This window comes from Rhinatrema bivittatum, chromosome 12 (assembly GCF_901001135.1).
Source record: "Rhinatrema bivittatum chromosome 12, aRhiBiv1.1, whole genome shotgun sequence".
NCBI classification, from domain to species: Eukaryota; Metazoa; Chordata; class Amphibia; order Gymnophiona; family Rhinatrematidae; genus Rhinatrema; species Rhinatrema bivittatum.
The window spans coordinates 7891515-7918437 of record NC_042626.1 but is presented as its reverse complement, the minus strand read 5'-3'; the positions used below and the strand labels follow the sequence as shown (position 1 = coordinate 7918437).

General features: G+C 42.8%; 1 protein-coding gene across 2 annotated transcripts in view; it reads left to right on the top strand.

Moving 5' to 3' along the window:
• The window catches only part of KCND3 (potassium voltage-gated channel subfamily D member 3), a 238464-nt gene that overhangs the window by 160129 nt on the left and 51412 nt on the right, over nt 1-26923 (top strand). For both annotated transcript variants that reach the window (XM_029573824.1, XM_029573823.1), the window contains exon 2: nt 25865-26027. In XM_029573824.1, coding sequence (XP_029429684.1) covers nt 25865-26027 — 163 coding nt within the window. The remainder of the gene's footprint in view (nt 1-25864; nt 26028-26923) is intronic.

The window sequence follows — 26923 nt, the reverse complement described above, 5'->3', positions numbered from 1 at the left end:
TTAAGAAAATCAGAACTTCAAGTGCCTGCACGCTAAGGGACAACGAGTCGTCTGGCTCAGCCTGAAACTATCTAACCCTCCTTAAGATTTGATCTTGTCAGATTCACACAATTTTTATCTTTTAAGAAAGTAAATAAGATTTGATGGAAGTTGCAGGGATCTGCACAGTGCGGCGCCGTGAAGCACTTGAAATAATCTGGGAATTCACAGTTGCCGCTCTTGGCATTAGGTACACATATTGTAAGAGGCCATATCGACTTGCAAGTCCCATTGGTTTTCTAGACTGCTGTGGTTCATCAGGAAGGATAAAGAATTTCTTCACTGCCAAGCGATGATTACATCCACCCTCCTCATGCCCTGAGGTTAAAACCTATCAGGAAGGCAGAGCACATAGCAGCAGCTGCCGCCACAACCTTGCATTGCTCTGGGAAGAAAGAAGGCCTTCGGAGCAGAGAGCTGCAAGAGCACTAGTTTGAGAGTTATTGACTCTGTCTCAGTATGTCAACACTGCCAAAAGTAAAGGTTCTGTGATTATGTTTCCTGACATTAGGCTGCTGGTCATCTTGGATGTGCAAGAGACGCAGCATTCTTAAAAGTACAAAATACATAACCGGTATACAAAGGAAACCTGTGGTTGTGGCTGACCCTGAAGCAGGTATCTGCAAGTAATGCAGTTTATTTCAGAGTTGCAAATAGGTTGTTAATCTGGGCATTGAGGCTTTTTCTGGAGACAAAAGATGATTTATTGCTGTGTAAAGCCTATTTAGGTGGTATTGGTGTCCACATTCTGATCTGGAACCCAACCCCTGTTTAATTTTTTTGAATTTACATTTTATGATTGCCAAACACTGAACCTAAAGAATGCTGCTTGATAGGGACCTCCCGAGTCAGTCACCATAAAGTAGCATAATTGGGGTGGGGGGGGGGGGGTCATATTTACCTCCTCCAATCTTTACAGTGCTGCTCTTCAGTGATTATTAACATAGAACAGCCAATATACTTTGTCTCAATTGTACAACATGTTCCAAATTTTTGTCTCTGTATTTTATATACCAATCTTGTGTCTTGCACCTACAGGTCAGCAGGAAATTACATTTGTGAAGGGCCTGTAAAATACCTCCTAAGCTAATCAGACAGCTCTTCCTGTTTAAATTATGAGCTTTTAATTGCCATAGGATTGTACTCCTACTTTCCGGCTGGTCTTGCTAATTAGGTTGTAGGCAATACAAATATATTGTTAGTCCAATGCCAAGATGACTAGCTTTCAAGGGCTTTGCCTCCTTCAGTCAAGTCAATGTAGAGTAAACCAGACATAACATTGCCTGCAATGATCTGATGAAGGTAGCTTAGCCATCAAAGCTAGTCAAAAATATATATAAAGGATCTTCAAAGGGATAGCCATGTTTGTCTGGTGTAGCAAAAAAATGACAGGAGACGGGTGGCACCATGTAGGCTACCCAATTTATTGAAGCCTGAGCTTTCAAGGACATTGTCCACTTCATCAGATGCATGAAGTGATGTACAGGAGATGGGTAAAATAGATACAGGAAAAATCTACCATCTGTTTGACCTCTACTTCTACCACCCCCGTGGACAACCACCATTTTGGATCTGAAGCACCGATATTTAGTGTTAGCACTTATGCAAACTTAATCAAACAGCTCATGGCTTTTCTTCGTTAGCTAGCCATATGCTTTCCTTAACTTTATTTATTGTTTTCTATTGCGTGAGCAAGCCATATTCACCAGCAGCTGTGGTGCAGCTTCCCATCGTTGACCTGCTGTCTGCAAGCCACCTCATAGTTGCACACTCTTCCCAGTGGGTCCCAGAGAAGGGTGGCCAGGCAACACCCATGAACTCAAGAATACTTTTCTCCTTTCCCAAAGCCTGTTTCTTCTAATTTCTGTCTTTCTATGAGCTGAAGATATCGGCTGTGCAAGTGGGATACTGAACAACTTAGAAAATGTTTGCCTATGAAAAAGTTTGCTGGACCAGGCACAACTGTGATGAAGCAATGAATTAATTTGCACCCTCCACTTCCAACTCTGTTTTAATTAAACTCGTTAATTATTTGCTGTAAGCAAAATTTTCACAGAAAAGGGTCATGAGTGAAAATAGCTAAGTTAATTTATACAGCGAAAATAAGCAGCAGGTCTTAGTCGCCAGTTAGTTGCTGAACTCTTGCTGGGACAGACATCAACCTGGTTGATGTCTGTCCCAGCTGATTGCCACCAGCAAACCAATCTTGCTTTTAATTGTTGCCCATGAGAGCAGAGGCAACAGGTAAAGGACTCCAAGATGCCATCAACCATCCCTGTAGACTCCTTGCCTGTATTTTCAAAGTATCTACTCTTACAGCAGCCCATAGTGTCTTATTAAAAAAAACCCAAGAACAAGCAGTATTTGAGAAACAGAGAGAGATACAACTTTTTATATATATATATTTCCATTTTCAGACAGCAAATTAGAAACAAAATCCCACCACCCATTACAAACTAACTTTCTCAAAATGCATGACCTTTGAGGGGGAAGGGCACAGAAACACACATTCCGGTTAAATATTCTTGGCATCACATTGTTTGCAATCAATGTTATAACAGCTCATTAAAAACACTCAGCATGGTGCATCAGTCGACTGTGACGCAGCTCAGCATGGAGACCTGAAGATGAATACGAAAAATGTAAAAGAAGGAGCTAAAGTACTAAAATTATGGGTAAGGCGAGAGCTAAAAGCATCTCCCAGGATCCCAGTGAGGGAATTCAGTGCTTGGAATTTTCAGTCCTGGGTGTTGGGGTCTTTGACCCTTAAATTAACTAAACAGGGTAATTAAGTCTTCAAAATGATCTTTGTCTCATTCAGCCTTTGTGCTTCCAACAGAGAGACCTCTTCAGGTGTATAAAGCAATACATTAATTTAGAAAATGATATAGTGACATAGAGGTCCATATTCCAAAGTCATTTGGACGGATAACTCAAAAGTTATCCATCTAAATTTATTTATAACTTTTTTTATACCGAAGTTCAGGTAACAGAATTACTTATCACTCCGGTTTACATTATAACAAGTAGAAAACAATGACAACATATGTCTTACAATGAACAAGGGCGTGAACAACTTGGATAATATAATAAATGGCAAAACTGGCATATTAAAAGACTTATGCAGCTAAGTTCTAGCCGGATAACTAGTACGTGTCGAGGGCATTCTGGGGACGAGTGGGAGGCGTTTCAGGGAGGAGCCGAGTTAGCCACATAAGTTAAGTGGCTAACTCAGATATTCAAAGTTAGCCAATTATGGATATGCCGCTGGCCTGTCCTAAAGTTAGTCACATAAACATATGCAACCGCGCCACTGAATATACCCCGCTAGTTAGCTGGCCGAGCCACTCAGTGGCTGAATATTGCCTTCATAATAAATGACAACAGAAAAATCCAAAAAGGCCCATACTGTATATTCCATGATTGGAAATTTCAGAGAATGGTATAAATCTTGCAGATTGTCTCTCTATTGTACTTGGGAACAGTCCTTTTCAGAGAAATCTGGAGTCCCAATCCCCTCCAGATAATACAGCTGGGCTTTATTCCCAACAGATATATGTTCTCTTATGGCTGGACCCAGTTGCAACATTTCCACAAACTTTGGTAATCAAAACAAGATGCCTTGCCACCCTCTATTTAAAAATCCTTGGGCAAACCATCTGAATATCTCTTATGTTCCTGGCTTTGATATGCAATTCTTTATTAGGGAGCTCCAAATATGTTGTTCTTACACACAAGAGACTTCCATTCCTGAAGCAAATGTAGTATATTTTTAAATCAATTTCTGGATACACCTGACTGACCCGATGAAGGGAGTGTTGACTTAGTCCAGGAAAATAAGTCTCACCCGAGCCTCTGTTAACATATGGTCTGGGCCTTTCAAATAGCCCGGCCTGCCTCATGCAAGCAGAGCCAGCAGCCCACCTGGGATCAGTAGTCTCCCAGTTAAAAGTAGGTCTGGGCCATCAGGATAGTCAGCCGCATGCAAGCAAGACTGACCCAGGACCAGGAGTTACCCAATCAAAAGAAGAAGGTCCGAGCCTCCCAGACAGCCAGCCCCATGCAAGCAAAACTGACCCAGGACCAGGAGTTACCCAATCAAAAGAAGAAGGTCCGAGCCTCCCAGACAGCCAGCCGCATGCAAGCAAGACTGACCCAGGACCAGGAGCTACCCAATCAAAAGAAGAAGGTCCGAGCCTCCCAGACAGTCCGCCGCATGCAAGCAAGACTGACCCAGGACCAGGAGTTACCCAATCAAAAGAAGAAGGTCCGAGCCTCCCAGACAGCCAGCCCCATGCAAGCAAGACTGACCCAGGACCAGGAGTTACCCAATCAAAAGAAGAAGGTCCGAGCCTCCCAGACAGTCCGCCGCATGCAAGCAAGACTGAGAGCTCTCCGGGCCAGTGACACTGCAGAATCTTGGGTCACCGGTCTGACACCTCACCAAAGCCTAGAACCCAGGCATCAGACAACCCCAGCTGTTCTAGCACCATCCCCCCCCCAGGGCTCGGATATCCCATCCAAACTGTGACATTGAGAATACAAAACTAACCAGCTAAGAATCTGAACATAACATGAGGAATACATTCCTAATTTCATTAATACATATGTTGACTAACTAGGCTCATATAAATGCATCGTAAAAGGGTGGGTGGGCACATGGCCCAGAGGGAAGAAAGAAGGGCTGAGCCAGCTTCTATCCACCCTCTTACCCTCTACCTCGAATCCCCGCCCCACTCATCCCTGATGCAGTGGATTCATGTCCCTGATAGGAAGAGGGTGGGTCCAAGATGCTTGGAAGTGATCCCCCTCTCGCCCTTGGATCTGACATCATCAGCAGGTAAGCACATGGGTCTGATGTGGCACGGGAAGCATGGTTAACTCTGCTGTCCATGCTGGTTGTTACATAATGACGCATCCATCTGGTTAAGTACTGCTCTTCAGACTTACAAACCGACAAGTCAACTACAAGCCTCCTGGAAATCCCTACTCCTAAACTGGTGAGATTTCTCTGTCGCAGGACCAAGACTCTGGGATTCTCTTTCAGATTCAATACGGACATCTCTGACGTAAAAAACTTTAGAAACAGGCATTCCAGCGATGGACTGCTAAAGCCACATCTAGTTCTGTGCTTCCAACGACGTCCAAACAATGCTGAGTCCCTGGATGATAAAATGGGTCACTTAGCAGGCTTTTAGCCTTCTGCAGTGCAATTCGTCATTCCAACGTTTAGTCTCTGTTCTTATGCTATGTACACTGTAATTTGGATTATGTAAACTGCCTCGGGCAGTGCGGATTGTAAGCTTTTTAAAACAAGATAAATAAGATATGAAGGTTGGGATTGCTAGGGATATGCATGCTGAAAAGTGTTTCATTTTGGGGGAGTTTGGTTTTTTTTTAACTGCAAATAGCACATGTATACTGATGGAAAAACAACATTTCAGGGTTTTCTTTCCTGTCATTTCATACTACTGCACATCCTTAGCGGTTCAGATATTCAAAGGGATGGCTGTATTAGTGAGGTGCAGCAAAAATTACACAAGGTCTCTCTTCTGCCTTTCTCATTTTTACAAATCTTAGGGCAAAAGACTTTTTAAGCTTTTGAAGGCCATTCCAACCACTATGGCCAAATGGTCATAAGAACATAAGACTTGCCATACTGGGTCAGACCAAGGGTCCATCAAGCCCAGCATCCTGTTTCCAACAGTGGCCAATTCAAGTCACAAGTACCCGGCAAGTACCCAAACATTAGATAGATCACAAGTTACTATTGCTTATTAATTACTGTAATAGCAGTTTATGGCTTTTTCCTCTAGGAACTTATCCAAACCTTTTTCAAACCCAGTAACCCTGACTGCTGTAACCTGTCAGGTTGTATCCAATGACAGACACATTAGAGCTGAGTCAGTTCATGAACACTGCATAAAGAGCTTAAGAATGAAATCAGAAAGCAATTCCCAAAACACGCATAATAAGAAATAAACAGAAGGAGGAACTCAGAATGAATCCGCCCGAGGCAGGACCAATGACCCAATGACAGTGATGTGGCGGGACATGGGTGGAGGGGATGGGTAGAGAAGGAAACCATTGCACGCTATCGTGTATTGGCTAAGGGCCTGATTCACTTTTGCCCTCCCCATAGTCACAGAAGGGGGGGAAAGCCATACTATATCAGGTCCTGAAAGTGTAGAGGGAATCACAATCGCTACCTCCCAGGCAGCTGCAATGAGCGGCAGCTCAAAATAAGGGAGCATCCCCCACTCCCCCCAATTAATGCAAACAAAGGCCCCAATAACAGACCAGCTCCGACTGATCTGGAAGCTGAAAAAAACAAACCGCAGTAGACTATGAGAACATCTCTCCACCAAATAAGAATAAGTCCATTCTAGAAAGAAATAGATATTGACATCATGTTCTTGCTTTCAGGACAGTCCATGACAAGAAGCTTCCCAGTGGGGTGATAACAATCCATAATTGTCAACAAATTAAGAAACATTTGTATAATGATTTATTTAAGCAAATTACAAGCTGTTAAGAAAAACACCTCCGAGGATCATAACTGACACTGCAAACTTCCTGTAGCTTGTCTTCATGTGAACAAAAGTGTACTTCAAGGTTAATTGAAATGCAAAAATAGTTATATTTGATCTATAATCAAAGTAAGATGGCTTATCTTAAAAAGTACACAGCCACTGCAGAATTTGGTGGGGGGGAGGGGGGGGGAGTGCCACATAGATCAAGCCAATGTCAACGGCCCTGCACAGCTGCAAGGTTTAATTCTTATACATGGATTTTGAACTTCTACTGCTGGTGCTGGAAGATTAAATTAAATCAAATATTGACCAAAGATGTGCTTGCTGTTGGCAAGATAGACTGTTCCACGTTCACCTTCAGCAGCACCGCCAGTCTGAAAGAACACTGAAGGGTTAGCCAAGGTCTCCAGGTTACCTGGGGACAGGCCTGTCATTTCTTCCTCTGTAATTTTCCTAAAATCGATCCCTTTCTGAGCATTCTACCAAAATGCTCATCTGCTCTCTTATCTCCTCCCATTTAGACTATGGCAACATGCTCTTTGCAGACCTCCCACTAATCTATCTTTCTGCACTGCAATCTATTCAAAATTCATCTACATGACTTGCCTTCTCCCTTCAGCATCACTATGGCCATATAACCTAAGTCACTTCATTGGCTCTCCCCTCCACTTCTGCATACAGTTCAGGTTTCTCTTACCTAAAAATGCAGCTACTCCTCAGCTCCTCGTTACCTATCTTCTCTTCTCCCCTTATACCCTTCCTTGTGAGCTCCTATCTATACCCTTCTCAACTTCCAGAGTCGCATTTTCCATCTTGCTGTGCTTTATGCTTGGAATAGACTTCCTTCGTTATATCAAATTTCAAATCAATGTAAAAGTGATCCTTGTATGATCTGAATGATCAAATGCGATCCTCAGCACAAACATATCTTATCATGAAACAAGTAGCACACGTATGAGGCACCATTAAGTGCATGGAGCCATCAAGTGTTTATGTGCTATTTGTTTCATGATAAGATATGTTTGTGTTGCGGATTGCATTTGATCATTCAGATCATACAAGGATCATTTTTACATTGGTTCGAAATTTATATAACTCTCATAAACCCCTGAGGCAGCCACTGGTGAGTGGCGAAACTCGGCCTGAGTCGGGCGGTTTTATTGTTTTATACATCTCCAGCCATTAAAGATTTTGAAAAAGACATTCTTTGGCATCTACTCTCTTACGTTTTCTCACGGCTTTTCTAGATTGCCTACCTTGTTGTTTTTTGAGCACATCAGGAAGTGAAACATCAGGAAGCCTGGACTAGGAACTTCGGAACATGAAGACATGGAACATCAGGAAGCCACAGGAAGCAACGAAGACTCAGGAAGCAAGAAGAGACATGGAGCTCCAACGAAGAACGAAGACCTGAGGGAGTGCTGGAAGATGAGACTTCCAGTAGCGAAGAATCCAATGCAAGGCAAAGCAGGACCGAAGGTGAAGCCCTTTTATAGGGCTGAGACAAGAAACCAGGTGGAGCTGACTTCTGGTGGGGCCAGGAGGACCCCACCTACGCTGCCCCTTTAAGAAGGGGAAGGAGATGCGGGCCTGCCCCTTAGGAAGGGGGCAGGACCTTGGAGCGCGGCCATGCTGCCTCAGAGATGCAGGCAGGAGCAGGGAGAACCTGATGGCGGCGTCCCTGCCACAAGGAATCATTCAGGGGCGGCCACAGGACAGGCCCCAGCGGTGGCGGCTCCATGCCGCTGAAGACAAGGCTGAAGACTCGTGGCTCCCTGTCGCAAGGAACAAGAAGCAGGCTCTGGCTGCCGCAGAACGCAGCTTTGATGTCAGTGGCTCCGGCCACATGGTGGTCGGCAGCGTGGCTTCGGGCCGCACAGAAGCAGCAAGATGCTGGCAACATCGGCGGCCAAGGCCCCAAGGGGCGGCTCCATGCCACGGAAGTCAGCGGCCTCAGCCACGTGGAAGAAGGCAGTGCAAGGTAGGAGGCCTGCTTGCGGGGGAAACTCTGCGGGCAGGAATCATAACAGCAGTTTCAGGAAAGAGAGAATGAGAGCAAGCATGAGTGTGTGAGAGAGAGAGATAGAATGTGAGAGTATGTGTGTGAAAGAGCATGTGAAAGTGTGTGTGTGTCTGCTAGACAGCATGCATTTAGATGTGTGAGGAGCAATAGCATATCAAAGAAAAGGCATGTATATGTGGGAGAGAGTATTGTAAGCAATAAAGAGAGAGCATGTTTGTGTGTTAGCATGTGAAAGAGCATATATATATATATATATATATATATGTGTGTGTGTGTGTGTGTGTGTGTGAACATATGAAAGTGAGTGTATGTGTGAGACATTATACAGGCCCAAAGAGGAGGCTTCTTCTGTTGGAATATTTAGGGAAGAGTGAGAGAGAGTGAGTGAGCATGTGTGTATGTGAGAGAGCATGTGTGAGAGAGCATATGTGTGTGTGCATATGTGAGAGAGAAAACATATGTATGTGTGTGTGTGAGCACGTATGTGTTAGAGAGTGTGTTGTGTAAGAGAGAGAGAAAGAACAGAAAGTTGGTGACACCCCACCACCATCACCACTACTAATCCACGACAATTTCAAGGTGACTGGAAATCAGTGATGGAGACTGGGGGATGGAGACTGGGGGATTTTTAAATCCTTATTTGTTCTAATTATTGCATGTTATTTGATATTGTACTAACATTACTCTTCCCACCAACCTACCTACTGCACAAGTTAGAGACTTAGGAGTGTTATTGGACAACCGGCTAAACTTCAAGGCACACATCAACAAAACAACCAAAGACTGCTTCTATAAACTCCAGGTCTTGAAAAGGATAAGACCTCTCTTCCATGCTCAAGACTTCAGAACGATCATCCAGGCAGTCATTTTTTCAAAATTAGACTATTGCAACTCCCTATTGCTAGGTCTGCCTTCTTCCTATTCCAAACCATTACAGATGGTGCAAAATTCAGCAGCCCGACTACTAACAGGCACAAGAAAAAGAGACCACATATCTCCCATCCTGAAAGAGCTACATTGGCTACCCGTATACTTCCGTATCATGTACAAAACCATATGTATCATTTTCAAAACTATACATCAATGCACTTCCCTCGATCTTCAATTTCCTCTCCAAGTATACAACTCGACAAGACCTACCAGAGATGTTTATAGAGGCACACTCCAAGTTCCCCCTGCAAAAACGACTAGACACATTACCCTAAGAGATCGCGCCACCTCCACAGCTGGCCCCCTTCTGTGGAATTCATTGCCCACAGATCTCAGACTGGAACCTTGCCTCCCAACTTTTAGGAAAAGACTTAAGACTTGGTTATTCAAGCAAGCTTTCCAAGACACAATTTAATGACACAATCCAAGGACACAACCCAAGGACTCCTCAAAACATTCAGCCATTAATCATGCCATTTGTACATAACTTGTAATGTGACTTGTATATCGTTTAACCATGTATTCTTTCCTTTTTCTTCCTCTTCACCAAGTTCTGCCACCCTTGTTAATTGTAACTGTACTTTCGGTCACCTGAGTTCTAGTTTGATGTATTTAATGCACTCCCGTTTCATGTAAACCAGCAAGATATGTTCTCATGATTGCCGGTATATAAAAACCTTAAATAAATAAATAAATAAATAAAATAGATATGTCTGCTGTTTTGAAACATTTTAATGGTGTTTGGGAAATTCATAAAAAGTTTTATTCATTTTTAATTATTAGATATTCTTTTCATCAGTTATTTTGGAATATTTATTTTTTATGAGTATGATTTTACTATTATGATGTTTTATATTTATTGATTTTCTTGTTTGATGTCTTATATGGAATGGTGATGTTTCAGTTTTTCATTGTTGCTCTATATAGAGAGTCTGGCTTGTTGAGGTTTTCAGTCCATTTTTTGTCTACACATTTCTGTTTTTACTTTATGATCTCTTTATTCGGTGTTTGGTGAGGGTTTGTCCATGTTCTGCATGTGTGACTGAGGTGAGGTATTCTGCTAGTGTATAGATTTTGGGTAGGGATTTATAGCAAAATGGCTTGCTCTGTTTTCCTAAAACGAGGTAGATTTATGTTTAGAGCCTGTGTTGCTTTTTCAGTGGTTTCCTTTTCATAGGTAGGATTGTTTTTGTTTGAGCACTGGCAGTTAGTGCTATTTTGCAATTGTAATTCACTATATTGCAATTGTAATTCATTTTTTCAGAGGATTCATTGTCAGTTTGTTTTCAGCATCCAATTAAAGAGAGCACAATTTTTAAATGTCGATAATACTGACTATCAGTATCTGAAATGTACATCATGAGATGATCGCTGTGAACTATGACTTTAGCAATCCTATCTGAAACACTACCGACCTAAACAATTGGAACTACTATAGACATAAAGGTCCATATTCAGAAGGTAGAATTTGGCCGGATATTTCAGGAGTATTGCAGGGGTGTAACTGGGAGGAGCTGAGTTAGCCAGATACGTTATCTGACAAACTCTGAATATCAGAATTAGTGGTGTAACTTTCCAGTTAACTTTCGTCAGCCCGTACACCTGTCCTAAAGTTAGCCAGATAAACTTAACTGGCTAACTTTAAGATATCTGGATATATTCAATGGCATGGCCACACCACTGAATATATATAAGCAAAGTTAGTCAGATAACTTTATCCAGCTAATTTCTGAGCTGCATAGTGGCTGAATATGGACCTCAATGTATAAGCACAAGCAATATTACACTTCCCAGACACATTGCACTACCTACATGAGATATCTCTTGCACACACCATAAGACTATAGTAGTCCTCTGAATCCATATACCCTTTATGACTGTGTATCCTCCACAATCTGCTAGGATGCGCTATGCAAATTTATCCAGCTGTATATTTTACATATCTCCTCAATAATTTTGTTTCCCTGTGTTAATATCACCTCCTGTATCTGTCATCTCCTGCACAATTCTCTTGAATGTATTATATTATAAACTCTAGCTGTTAATTTTTACATGCATGTTGCACATTTGCAATAATGTACTGTGTCATTATTTTGATATGCAACATGCCTTGAACTCCTTGGCTGGAAGGCATGCCCTTAATACTGTAAATGATGATGATGACGAGGAGGAGGAGGATTTGTCTGACATTGTCAGTGTCCTAGACAGTGGAGAAAGAGAGGCCAGGAGCAAGACTAATTCTAAATGATCTTTCTGCACATTTTAATTTGGTGTTCTCTATTGTGCATTGACTGGCTACTGCAGTTAATTTGCCTTTTCCTGACTGATTAATTATTAATCAATAAACACTTCTGTTTTTCTCTGGGCTGTGAGAAAATACAACCCCTGGTCAAAGTGTTTTCATAAAATATTGGCCAATGTCATAAAGAAATGTTGGCTGAGGCCGGAAGAAAAAAAAACCTCAACTTATCATTTTCCTGTGAACAATGGAAGACTAAACCATAGCCTTTGGCTCTTCCAAATCAGAACTTACCAGGACCAATTCAGCCTCAAGTGGCATTGGTGGAAAGAAGTTCAGAATGGATTTTGCTCATTGCTGACCTGGTTCTGACCTTTGAAGGTCAACATTTGAGGATGGTGTTGCGATGTGCTCTGTTAGGAAACACAAAGGCACATCAACGGTCTGGCTTTGTGCTTTCACAAGCAGATGCTTCATCTGCCTATGTGTCATCTGGTGACCAAAATCAAAACACCTGTATCATAAGGGATTTTTCTAAAGGAGATGTTATCTCATCTCAGAAATGGCGCTGGTAGTGTAGTTTCCATATCCTAGTTATTTTAATGAGGGAACTGCCTTGTTATTGTTAATTGCACTGGAGACTGCTTATGGGGTCTATGCTGGTCCTCTTGTAACACATGCTGCCCTGGAAGCTCTTCGTTGACTTCCAAGCATATACTTAAGCCATATACAGACGCTCAAAGATAAAAAAAAATCCAGGACAGACTTGGAAAACACAATGTAGATCCTTAAAATTGAGCAAAAATGGTTCAGTAATATGTTTACAAAGAAAATGCCAAGGACGTGCATTGAGTCCATTTCTCCAAAATATATGCATTTCTTTAAAACTACAAGTCCATATCACTCCCACCTCCCCCAGCCCACTGAATGTACATGGCTCAGCAGGAAGATGGGAATCAAATGAAACCAATTTACAATCCTACTGTGTACCTGCAGTCTCATATCTAATTTTCTAAAGGAACATAGGCACTTGCCTTCCCTTTGAAAGTTGCCTTAGATACAAAGGGCCCACCATGCATATCGCAATACTCTGCACGTGTTTTCAGCCAGATCGAGTGAGGGCAAATTGCAGACAGCCAGGCTTTGAAAACTATCCTACCTCTGGCCTACAATCACAGACACAGATGATAAGCTTCCCAGGATAAAATAATTCACCCCTCCCCTCTCTCTGCCCACAACTAACTTCTTCCTGCTAATTGGGAGTTTACGATATGCACACACACATAGGGCCAGGTCATGTAGAGAGAGGCATCTTCTCCCAGCATCATGGGTGCTTCTTTCATGGCCATCAGAAGGCCATGCCTGCAATAGGCAGCTGACAAGAAAGCAGAGTTGCTGATTTTCTTTGGCACGCTCTCTTTTCCAGCCAAAAAGATCACAGCCTCTGCACTTATTTAGTTGTCTTGTGCTTCCTTTTCTTCTTTTGAGTTGCAGTGCAAAGCTTGTTCATGCACCCAACTTTAGCCCATCTGTTTGTAAGAGCTGGAGGCTATAAAGGTGGTGCTCATTTTTATGGATCTTCAAGATGCTCTTCTGTAATACTACATGCTTGATGCATAAATTTAAAAAAATCACAATTTTGGCTGACAAGTACCATCTTTCTGATAATCTAGACTGTGAGTTTCATTGTAGTCAGAGGTCCAGTAGCTGAAATTTTCTTAGGCTTCTCACATTGGCCAATATGGAGATTGCCACAAATGCCTGTAACTTCTTCAGCTGATTGCGCCTTTTATAACCCAATATGGCAAAAAGCAAAGGGAACAGAGAAAGACCTGACAGAATCCTCCTGTATCTTGCTAAATGGACCTAATTACCAAGAGAGTTTGGTCAGAGAGAGTTCTATGTGAAATACATTTCCTGAAGCTTCCTATTTGTCTTGTCTGTGTATCTTGACTGGAAAGTAAGCTCCGTGGAGCTTTCTCTATATGTATCAGTACAGAGCCTTGTACCTCTCCTAGTGCTACAGAAATGTTAAGTAGCAGGGGTGGCCTAGGCAGACCATGCAAAATAAAAAAAAAACAAATCTGAAAACAGAAAGGGCTGAATGTACCAAAGCTTGTATCCCATTCTGTGCCTACGGGAAAAATAATTAGTTCACCATCTGATCTACTGCTGTCTCCTCTGTCTTATTATATGTATTATATGTATTATAACTTCACAAAGAGACCAGTTGAAATAATCGGGTCATTTATTTATCTTATACCTTTATAATCATATATATTATATTCAATCATGTTAGAACCTTATAACCATGCTATTTATTTATTAGGTAATATTTATTAACTGTCAGCAATATATACTAATTCGTTAATTTAATTAATATGTTCAATGTTTATGTTCAATGTCCAATGTTCAATGTTAATTAATATGTTCAATGTAAACCGCTAAATGAAGCGATAGTTCTTGTTTCTTGTAAACCGGGGTGATATGTATTTTATACAGGAACCTCCGGTATATAAACCCTATAAATAAATAAATGTAATGTTGAATATGCAAAATAACTGCAGAGGAATGACAACTAATTACTTGGAAGCTCATACAGAATAAAGGTGCATGTCCACTTTATTACGAGTTTCACACTGCTAATTTTTTCTCTTTATTTTAGTAGAAAGCTTCAGATATGATTTTAACGATGATACAGTCATTTTCTTAATGCTTTTATGCAAATAGATGAACGGTTAATAAAGGGTGCATTGCTATAAAATCAGACAAAATCGTGATTAACGCTGTTCAAAGTTTTAGAGGTAGAAAAGCTGAATAGTTGCTGTGGATGGCTATGTAGGCCATAATGGTCTTTATCTCCATCGTGCATCTAAGAAACCTCAGTTTTTTAAAGTTGACCAAGACTTCTACAGAAACTACTTTCCCAGACAAGAAATCAAATAACCTTAGTTTACAAATAGACTGACACAAACCTTTCATGGGGACTTCCTTGCTTTCAATGTAGCCACTGGAGGGTGACCTGCAGTACCGGAGCAAGCCGCAGCTTTCAGGCAGATAGATGGCGCTTGTAACTTAAGAGCTCTCACTTGATATATTTAGTTTGCGAATAACTCTGTTGCTGCTCTAATCAGAAAATCAAAAACGTTTTTCTTTGGGTAGAGTGTGTGCCATGTTGTACTAGTAAGATGGCCGTGTCCAAGCTGAGCTCGGCTCCTAACTGGGAAATGGAAAAGGGAAAACCAACAAATAGTTGATGGAAGACTATGTGCTTGAGCCTCTGGGGTGCTGGAGGGAGAGAGAACTCAGCCACCACAGTTCCAAGGTCAACGTCAGGGTCATGTAGACAGGACGAGGGCGTGCACCAGCTCTGAATGATTCCACCTTAAAACATTTATGAGGCTAATAGCAAGGTATCTGTAGGAAGGCAGGAATAACTTCCTGAAAGAATTAATTACCTCCCTCCCCCTATCAATGTGTCTTACCCCTTCCTGTGGTAGAAGGGATCCTTGCTTGCTTCTATCCCGTCATCACTGACGCCAGCACCGTTTTATTGCACGGCCTGAGGTCCTGCGGGGACAGAAGTGTTTGCTCCTCTCCCTTTCTATTTGGCAAGTTCACACAAACCCCAGGAAGGGATAGGATACCTCTGAGGGCTTAATTTAAATGTTTTAGTGGCGGTCACCGGGTTTGCACTGGGTGCATGCTCTTTCGCAGGCCATGCGCGTACGGAAAGAGCGTTGCTGCTGAGAGAGGCAAGGTGCAGATGGTGGCGGAAGAGGTGAAGTGCCACCCAGGATCCTGGCCAGGCCTTCAGTGAGTCCTCTCTCCTGAGGAAAGCCAGAGTGATCTGTCTCCTGTTTCAAGGAAGACCAGAAGGCTAGAGGGACAGGCAAACCTTGGGTCTGTAACCGAGTGACTCAGGGCTCTTAAAAAAGAAAGACTTCATAGGCAGGAAGCTGCTTTCTGAAGAAGAGGGAAGGCCAATATTCAACATCTTCAATTAAGAACACTTACTTTTCATTTAAAATAGAATTGTACACCGCTAAGTTTTGTGGGGTGAGGTCTGGCAGTTCCTCTTTTCTCCTGCTTCTTCAAGCTTGATATTGGAGCCAGGGCTGAGATCCTGGAGCCATGAGCTGACATCCACAACCACTAGGGGATTTTTTTTCCTCTCCCACTATTCTTTGTCTGGTCATTATAGCATCAGTCCCTGCCGAGGCCAAGAGCCACCTCATGACTCTCTCTCCCCCACCAAAGGCTATGAACGCTGCCTCTGCAGCATCCCCGGCTCCAGCCGACCTGAATCTGGGACCTTCCACATGGCAGTGCTGGTAACAATGCTCTCGCATCTACTGGCAGAGAGGAAAGGAGTTTCCTAATTCTGTTTTTTCCCCCTTTATTTAATGAGATCATTAAAGAAAACAAAGATAAAGCTAGCTGGGTTTGTATTTTTTTTTTCCAGTTTCAAAAGGGGCTTCAAATTTCCCTCCCTTGGGTACATCTGGGCACAAGCTATGGGCTTTTACTACAGATTATATCCTGGCCATTGGATGCTCACATTTAAATACAGGGACACAGCACAATTAAGACAGGATATGGGGAACGCATTCTGTGACTCAATATCAAAAATAAACCAGAGGAGGGCCAACAATGCGCACAGTGTGCGGCTGAAATTCTGTGATTCAGCCTCTACGACACGGGTAATTAAGAGCAAAAAAATATATCTATCGTTCCACCCACGTGTATCTAATTGGGGTTGTTTGTAGTTTTGTCATGCAGATGTGAGCTGGGAAAAAAAAATCTAACAGCCTTATGCAAAGAAACCCTATGCAAAGAAACCCTAAGAGAACATGCATTATCACACAGCAGCAGTAGTAAGGCTTCTATTGCTCAGTCTGTTAAGGAGCGAGCCAGAATGGCAGAGCTGGGATCGTGATCCAGGAGGAGACCTGCAACAGGTGTGCAAAATCAGGGAACATATACATAGCTGTATGCAAAGGTTTAGGCACTCATGGTCAAATACATCCTTCTGCAATTTTTAATGCAAAATTACTATTTATTTGCTGAACAGATTGAAAATAATTTTTAAAAAAAGGGAATATGACATATGCAAATTTTTTACATTATTCCAGTTAATTCATTTCTTCTTTTTATTAAAAAAAAATATATTAATAAAGTTCAAAAAGTTGATTGACTTGATAGGCTTTCAATTAGTCAAGTAAAGACAATTCCAGGGTTGAACAAATAATCTGCCCCTTCTAACCTCTCAGGTTGTGATTATTGTTCTGGACTACTTTCAACCAGTATGAGCTCCTCAAAGCAGCAGTCTGAGAATTTGAAAATGAAGATAATTCACACTTACAAAGCAGAGAAGCTATAAAAAAAAAATCTCCAAAGGATTTCAGCTAGCAATTTTAACTGTCAGAAACATTGTTAAGAAATGGAAGTTATATGGAACTACTAGAGTCAAGGCAAGATCTGGAAGACCAGGAAAATTCTCTGCTAGAACTGCCTGACAACTGGTCAGATTTGCAAAACAGAACCCACAGATCAATCACCAACTAAAATGGTTAGCTGGCAGTGGTGTTAATTGTCCATAGGTCCAAGGTACAGTGTTGCTTACACAACAATGTTCCACATGGAGAATTATCAGAAAGAAACTTTTTCAGTGACCCTATCACAAAAATCATCATCTAAAAATGCAAAACAAAACCTTGATAAGCCTGAAACTTTTGGAAACATATCCTAGAAGCTAATGTCCTGCAGTCAGTGAAGAAACTAAAACTGAAAAAAGGTTGGATATTTTAGCAAGAAATGATCTGAAACATTCTTATAAGAGGCTGATGCTTGATTTTGAGATACGAAAGACGATGGTTTTGGAATGGCCTTCACATAATTCCCAGACTTGAATATTATTGAAAATCTGTTGGGGAATGCATGCAAGGAGACGCAGTAATTTAGTAATGATGGCAGAAAAGGTCCAGATGGCCTATCTAGTCTGCCCAACAAGATCTTATGATAGTATCTGCCGGTCTGTGCAGGATACCCCCATGTTTCTTCCAAGGGTAGTAACTGCCATTCCATGCAGTTATCCCCAAGCCTTATGATAAGGGTAGTAATATTTACAATCAAACCAAGCAGCTGTCAAATTCATAACAAATTACTACTAGCAACATTTTTACTGGGAAGAGGAGCCTTCTTGATAATTCAGGCAGTGCTGCTTGACGTTCTTTACTTTGGGACTTGGCTGTAGAAGCCCCCCTGTGCTTTTTTCCCCTTATGTCTGCCTGTCAGTACTCCACACCGTAAACGTCAGGGCCTTTGTTGGTTGTTGTATGTATTCAGTTCCCCTCCACTCCCCACCCCATCAAAGCCAGGAGCGATGTCCTTGGTGAGGTCTCACCTGGAGCCCTGTGTTCAGTTCTGGAGCTCGTATCTCAAAAAGGACAGAGACAGGATGGAGGAGGTCCAGAGAAGGGCAACCAAAATAGTGTGGAGTCAGTATTGGAAGACTTATGAGAGGCTGAAGGACCTAAATAAAGTATGTATACCCTGGAAGAGAGGTGATGGGGAGATATGATGCAGACCTTCAGATACCTGAAAGGTTTTAATGATGCACAAACTTTGAATCTTTTCCATCAGATAGGAAACAGTAGAACCAGGAGTCACGAAATTAAACTCCCGGAGGAAGCCTCAGAACCAACATCAGGAAATATTTCTTCATGGAGAGAAAGGTGGATGTTTAGATTCCCTTCCAGAGTTTGTGGTGAAAAAGAAAAGAGTCAACGAATTCAAAGGGGCATGGGACAGAAAGCATAGTGGATGCATGGAACTTCCAGGAGATTTCATGGAGGCCAAAAGAGTAACAGAATTCAAGAAAACCTGGGATAAAAGCTGAGGATCCTTAGTGGTAAGGATGTGAGAGGTACAGCTGGAGATCAAATAAGGGATGCCCATTCTCAGGGTCAGATGTACAAAAGGGTTTTTCCCATTTTGTGTCTATAGAAAAAAATGTTGTTTAGTTATTTTAAAAATGTATATTCTGCCTCTTTCATCTTCGTATGTGCTGGGCGGATAGTACATAGGCCCCTCGTGTGATACGACTATGTGTGTTTTTACACCTTTTTAACGTGCTTGAAGTTAGAAAAAAGCAACCTATGTATTGGGAGTTTTTACTGTACATTTTATCTGAGTGCCTGTCTTATGACTTTGTTCAGCCTTTCATGGTAGGGAACATGTGCAGGACTCTACAGAATAGTGGGAACAGCATTTGTCTCTCCCATTACATGTCATAGGATAATTCATTGCCGTCGATCAATTGTGGCACACAAAAAAATGTTCTCATACCAGGAACTTAGTTTGGTTGGGGTATTTTGTTTCATCTTTCATTGCTCATATGCAGATCTCAGATGTACTAAAAGGACATATTACAGATTACACTACTGCTGCTATTGACTATTTACAAGACACATGCAGCACTGTACAGATATATATAACTGTCTCATTTTGGTGGATCTTACAATCTAGTCAAGCCACATAAGAGAAAACCTATATAATTTCCCAGAATCCAATTCTTTCCCCTTTATAAGTCTAAATAGCAAAAATAACCAGTGGGGTGGGTGAATGTGGGGGGTGGATCATGGGTATTAAGTCAAGGAAAAGAAGGAAGCAGAGACTGAAAGCACCAACCAGACAATTACTACTTTAGAGCACGGTCAATCTTTATATAGACGCAGTACTCTTATCACTGAAAATTCAGAAATGCAGATCAACGCTAGCAGCTGTGGTACTAGATATGTGCTTTTGTTTAAAACAAAAACAGTCAGTTTTGTTTGTGTTTAATTTGAAAAAGAAACAACAGGAAATTTTGTTTCATTTTTAAAACTATGAGTCCAATTCCCCAGGTGCCCTCCTCAACTATTTACCCCATTCGTGGGTCTAAGTGTCCAGAGCAATCCCCATTTGCTCCGGTCCTGCCCGGTCTCCATCACAAAACGGCACTGGTTGGCTCTGAAATCAGTACCATTTTGTTGTATGGAGGGAGATTGAGAGAAACCTCTGTACAACAAATCGGAGCTGGAGACCCGGTGGAGCAGGAGTAACTGAAGATGGCTCCTGCCCCTTAGACCTGCGGATGAGGAAGGGGGGGCCAGGGGCAGTGGGTGTGGGGGGAGGAGGTTGGTAGTGATGGCAGCAGTGGTGACAAAACTAAACATGAAAAAAGAAAATAATGAAATGAAAAACACAACCAAAGTGTGTTCTGTGCTCATCGTATTTAGCCTCACCCAGTTAACTCGGCCTTCAAAAACAGGCCGTTTCCATGAAATGGAAGCCCAGAAATACTGCAGTTCTAAAACAGGCAGACAGGTGAATCTTAGCTTTTAAAGCACTGCATGAAATTAAATCTACTTCTGCTCTGCCTGGTTGTGAAATTCCTCAATATGTTAAGAGGGCACCTGAGCACACATCATGAAGCTTTATTTACCTGAAGAGCTATAGCCAAGCTCATCCGACTGAAGCTTGCAGTAAAAGCTGGAATAGCTCAAACCACAATGCAGTGGGAGGCTTAAATGCATTCCCTATTTCTGCAATAGTCATCAACTCTTCCTAGATATTTTTGACGACTACTGCATGAAAACAGAGGAATAATTTTCTATCTAAAAGTTTTGTCTATTTAAATACCACGAACTTGGCCACGGGAGCAGGAGTTTTGCTCCTTCACACAATGAAAGGAAATAGCCAGGAAAAGATTGCTGTATGATGGTAGGGAGCTGGGCAAATCCAAACGGGGAATTTGATCCAAATGAGCTGATTTGCGGTTCTGGTCAGCTGAACCAAAAATTGGCCGATTTAAAAAAAAAAAAATGTTGGATTTTTCATTTTGGCGAACAGTGCACGCTGCTTGCCAAAATGAATAACAAAACAAAAATCAGGAAAAAAAATAAAAAGCTGCACATATATTCCTAGCAGTTTAGTTAAAATCTGAACCGGGAACAGAGGCAAACACCTCAGAAGTCCGCCGATCAGATGCACCAGAGCCCTTCACAGCTAAGCCCACCCGCGGCATTGCTGGAATCTCGGTTCTGGCCCGGTTTAGAGCTTTCCCACCCAGCTGCAGTTGCGGAAGCTGCTGGGGGTTCCCTTGATCCAAATGCCTCTGCCTAGATGAAAGGATTTACACGGGGTCCCTTAGGTTTAGGATTGAGTATCTGTGCGTTTGTCCTACCCAGAGATGGAACTCACATTCTTTGAGCGGGAGAAACCTCGTTTTGCCACTGCAATAACTTATAAGCCCAGCATTAAGATAAACCTGAACGCAGTACTGAAGGGAAAGTTGTGTGCCTGTGGCTGCGCTGCCGGACAGCCGAGCAGGTGAGCGCTTGGACAGCCTCCATCTATCACTGCGTCGGTGCACACCTCCATTGCAAACTTCTTTCTGGCAAGTTGTTTCTCTCTTTATTGATGAGTGCAATTAACATAATTAATTAATCTCTCAGAGCAGTCTTTCCTTTCTGAGCCATTCCTATCGCTTTATCCATTTCTCTCCAGCCTGTCCTCTCTTGCAGGGTATCCTAGCCGTGCAATGCATAGACAATAGGACATGGCTGGGGGAAGCTTCACTCCTAAATAGTTTCTTCTGGATGACGGTTATTGCTTCCTACTTTGTACACGCAGACTGTTTGAACAATGGACTCTACATTTTTTAAAAATCCAGACACAAAATGAAAAAAAAAAAAAGCCACCAAACAAAACCAACCAAACTGAGCATGGGACCCTCTCTGTGGAAGTGAAAGCGGAGCCTCCATTCCTGCAGAACTGAGCAAGGGGTCCCTGATGTAGGCAGGGGCAGAAGTCACCCCTGCCAGGCTCTGCGGCCCCCCAGACTGCTCCCCATATTTTACATCCTTTGAAGGATAATGGCAGGTCTGACCGGGGATTGCACCTGCCCCTCTGTACAGAAGGGGTAAGGAGCGGCTGGGGGTGGGGGCAGCCTTTTTCTGCTAAACTACAAATATCAGAAAAATGGCAAACACTTTCAGAATGACTTGATTTTTAAGGTGGCCTAATTAGAGGGAATTACATCCTGCAAAGCAATGAATCTAATTATTTCCAAGAGCAATACAACCGCTAGGAGGAGGAAAATATAAAAAGGGGCCAGGGGCGTTTTCTGCTCACAGTCCTGGCCCTTTCCCTGTAATTGTGCAGACCCCCCGGGTCCTCCTGTTCAGAGCAGTATATGATGTTATGCATTATTCTCTCCGTTTAATGCCGTCACAGTACGACCATCCCTGAGAAGGATCTGGGGTGCTCCTCTAGCAGATGATGGTAGAGAAATACCAACTGGCCCAGCCGTCTTCTCTGGTTCTCTACCACTTGGGAATCAATAAATGTAAACATTTCCAAACTTGAATCAACAGCAGCTTTTCTCCCCTCCCCTTTGTGCAGCTTCCCATCCCTGTTCCTGTCGCTGCCCCCTAGATGGGCTGTGGTCTGCAGCATAGCTGATATGGGTTTGCACCCACCCCACCCCCATCCATAGGCATGGGTCTGCCTGGGGGTATTCGTGCACCTAGGAAAAGGAACAAAAGGGAAATGCAATATCTTCATGATAAAATGATTCTGTTGGGCTAATTTCTTCATTATGTAAATCCCATACTATCCAACTCAAAGGACGTGTTAGAAGAGAAAATGCAGTCTTCCATGTCCTGCTTCTCAATGTAAAAACAGTCATTTGTGCAGTGTGCTAAAGCCCAGAACAGCACAGGAGTTTTAGAAAATGGAAGTGTGCGTGCCAAATCTCCAGCCGAATGGATCCCTCTGCACCTCAGAGCAGAGCCCCTGCCAAAACGGCCGCTAACAGGCAGTTAAGGACAGGAAAGGAATTAGCCCTCCAAGGTCACATTCAGCCAGGCTTCATTGCAGCCGAGCTTCAGAGCAGGCAGAAGAGCTCGTGGCGCCCAGGTGCCTTGAAACTGTGCCTGTGCCTGGCCTCCCAGGCTGTGGGCATCGATCCGGCTTTGGATGGAGGTTGGCATCCCAAAGGCTCCCGAGATCTGACAGGACGAAGAGAGCAAAGGATGAAAGAAAGGCCTCGAAAAGCAACCTGAAGGCCGCTATGGAAGTGGCCTCCTCGCTCTAAAGGGAACATTGCTGCAGAGGCAAACCTGGGCTCAGAAAAAAATAAACCCGGGGAGCATGGCCACTGTCTGTCCATTGTACCAGCCTGAAAACGTTTCTGTGCTGCCTATCCTAGATTATAAGGGGCTAGCAGAGTTACATGTATAAAATAATAACACTAAAACACAAGAGCTGTGCAGCGGACACCGGTACCTTCTCACAGTCTGGGAGGTTGCAATGCCTGCAAATTGATTTGCAAACGTGAAACTCCCCGAGAATTGTGCACGCGGGAATGCAAAATGGACTCCCCATGCACACTTAACCCCAGCATGGCGGGAGTGGGTAGGGGAAGAAAGCCGGGTTAAGATGCTGCTGAAACATCGTCCTCCAGGAGTTTCATACGTGAAGCAGCCTGAGCGTTTGGATCTCGCATTGGAGCCAGTTGGGCTTTGCTAATGAACAGCTGTGCACAGCTAGTTTCACAGTTTTATATTTGATGCAAGCCAAACCTCGATATTTTGGCCTGTTTTCATAAAATACATTCTTAATTTTCTGAAACCATCTTTTATTTATTTTGCTGCAGAAAGCACACCTTTCAAAAAGATGTAACAAACAAAATACAGAAAGAAAAGCACTTCTGCAGCTAATAAACTGAATGGGTTTCATAAAAACCTATGATCGAGGTGTTTAGAATAAAAAGTACTTTTCATAAAATAATCTTGCAGCTGACTTCCAACCATTGTCGTGAACTTTCCCTTTGTATTCCACACCAGCACCTTCAGAGGTCATTTAAGATGGCCCGTGAGGCCCGTGAACTTCAGATGCTCCTGGCTGAGTGGTGGAGAAGACAGACAAAACGTTTGGGAGGCAGCTAACTGGAAACTAAGGCCCTACCTAATAATCACTATGAGGTGCAAGTTGTAGATCCCACAGTATTAGGCTTCTGCTGCAGTTTTAACATTGGGCCTTATCTGTGAGACATATGCACCATACTTTGCGGTCTCAGAGGTGGATAATTATTATTTTTATAATTATTTAAAATGGATTTACAGCTTGTGGCCCCCAATGTCCCAGGCGGGTTATTTACAGCATTCATAAAGCAATTCCATTTGGCAGCAGTAAATCAATTAATCCATCTTACTGCCAGGAGGAAAACGCGTTGAAGATTTACCCCCGAATATTTGACGTGGAATACCAGGACCGTAACTCAGCAGCACCAACGTGCAATCTAGAAGGGGATCACTGAATGTCTAACGTCCGGATTTTCCCCCATGGAAGAATTCCAGAAGGTCAGGGCTGGGGCAAGAGCATTTGGAAGTCTAGGGGAACCTTCGGTCATGTCACAGTGCTCCCTCCTATGGCAACATTGGCTCCAGCACAGTTCACTCTTTTTTTTTGGAAGAATAGACTCTGGTACAGAAATCCCCTGTTTCTCATGCTGGCAGGATTTTCTTGCCCCCCAAATACTGGTGCTCTAGGCGATTGCTTAGTTAGCTTAATGGAAGCACCGGCCCTGCAGAACTGTGACGAAAAGATAAGTAGACGCATTGGAAGAACGCGCATTCAGGGGGCAATTTTCCGCCAGCCGATGTACATGGGTAAAGCAGGTTTTTTTCCCTGATGCACGGCTTTGAAATGAGGTGGTGACGGTGTCACCAGCTGTCAGCTGACAACATCATTACTTCACCGGCAGAAAGCGTGTAATCCTGTAATTATTTAAAAAAATAAAATCACAGAGGAAGGGCAACCGTACTGCCTTCTCCCACTGATGATCATTACTGCATCGCTTTACAGCAAGCTGTTATTTGGGGTTTAAAAAAAACCAAAACAGCTGGCCCTCATTGAGCATTCAGCATCGTCCTAATGAATGCCGCACGACAGCACCCTGAGTGATGGGGCCATTGCGTTAAAACGGAGCGCGGCGATCATCTGAGCTGCAGCCTCGGCCCTCGGAACCCCTCAGCTGGGCTGACAAGCACCGCACTCAGCGACGGAGGAGAAGCAAGGATGCCCACATCCCAGTAGGGGAACAGCAGGTAGGCTCTGTCGTAAGGAAACGAGATTTTATAATGGGGGTAATACGCACCCTCTTTGACCTAGGTATAAAGGGAGGCCAGATCCACCGCCACGCACTCAGCAACCCTAATTCCAGCTCAGTTATATAGAGTGAAGTAACCAACCCTTAAAACGATAAAACTACCCAGGGCTGGCGTCCGCAGCCCCGGTCCTTGAAAGCTTTCAGGATGTCCACAATGAATATTCATTGCGTTCGCCTGCACCCGTTCACAGAGGATGACTCTGAAAATCAGAGCTGAGAAGTCCCCGTTTCTGAAATGGATTTCCCCCTCTCCTTATCTGTCTTGGAGGTAGCAGAGTCCTTGGGATTCAGTCACTCTACGTGCCCAGGGCAAAAGCACCAAAGGACACTGCTATAAAACGACTTGACTGATAAATGCCAAAGCACAAAAAAGGTGAACTTAAAAATGCAGAGTTTGAGAATAAACACCTGAGGATAAGAGGAAGATGAATGAACGGTGTCCCATGCTCTGTAAGCACAGAAAGTCCAAGCAGTTTCTGGGCAGGATGACGCAATGAAACGGGGACTGTTAGAATGCAACAAGCTGTCGCCCGCTTGATGACGTCGAAATCTTTCCAGCTTCCAGAGAACCAACAGCATCGACTTAGAAATTATAGGTTTTCCTAAAATAGAAAAGTTTCTGTACCTTTTTTTTTTTTTTTTTTTAGAAGATTTGGGGGGGGGGGGGGGGGGGGGGAGATGCTTAAACTGGAAATTGTCCAAATATTTGTATTTTTCAGGTACACCAAACTGCAGAAAAGATGTGCTTTAAAAAATGCACCAAAACAAACCAAGCTATTTCATTCCATTCATTTCATGTATACTGCAGAACCAGACCCCCAGGACCTGCCCAATGCAGTGTACAGCATAACCACTGAGACTTATTTTTTTTTCTCCATCAGCTATGGGGACATGGTGCCGAAGACCATCGCCGGAAAAATCTTTGGTTCCATCTGTTCTCTGAGTGGAGTGCTGGTGATTGCTCTGCCTGTTCCAGTCATTGTCTCCAACTTCAGTCGCATTTACCACCAAAACCAGAGGGCGGACAAGCGGAGAGCACAGAAGGTAAGCTGCTCTTGCATAGGGGTTTAAGGGTCATTGTTTCCACAACCAGTAAAGACACAAAGTATTGACCAGTAAGGTCATGAAATAGTCTTCAAGAGTGAAGGTGACCCTCATCCTTCAGGATCTGGCGGGGTGTTATGTTATGGGAAATAAGGGGGCACCAGGATATCTCAAGGAGCTGCTTGGCTCCCTAGGAATGGGATGATCATCCCATGGCTAGCAAACCAAAGCTATCCAATCCCAGTCTCAAATGATGACTGTACCGATTGTGCATGTGTGTATTATAAAGAAAAAAAATCACACATAAATATGCAAGATTTAAACTGCAAAACTTCAGAATGCATTTATTTATTTTAAAATGTTTGTATACTGCTTTTACAAGACAAGTCGATCAAAACGGTTTACAGGGTATAAAACGTGCATAATAAGGTTAACATTAAAACATAACAAAGATAAAATAAAACAACATAGAATGAGCAATAAGTCAAAAATAGTAAAAAGTATTGTGCCTGATAGCTTATAAATAGGGTGAGCCTAAAGCTAGGGAGAGGCTAGATGGTAATTTCAGTACAGAGGAGTGTCTGCTGTAGAATTTGCTCTGAAGCTATTTCAGATGCATTGCAAAATATTAAATGATATGGACTGTGCTGCAAACATCTAGAAGAGAACACATACAAATCTGAGGGTAGTATAGAGGATATGTGTATGAAATAGGCATACAGCAAGCAAGAGAAATCTGATGCCAACAAGAAAAAAAACATTTCATGAGCTGGGGCATTTTTCCTTCATATATACACTCTGACTCGTTGACATTCATTTGGAACAACCATATTTCTGGCCAAACAATAGAGAGAGTTAGACAAGTTATATGTAAAATGAGTTGTAACAAAATTACA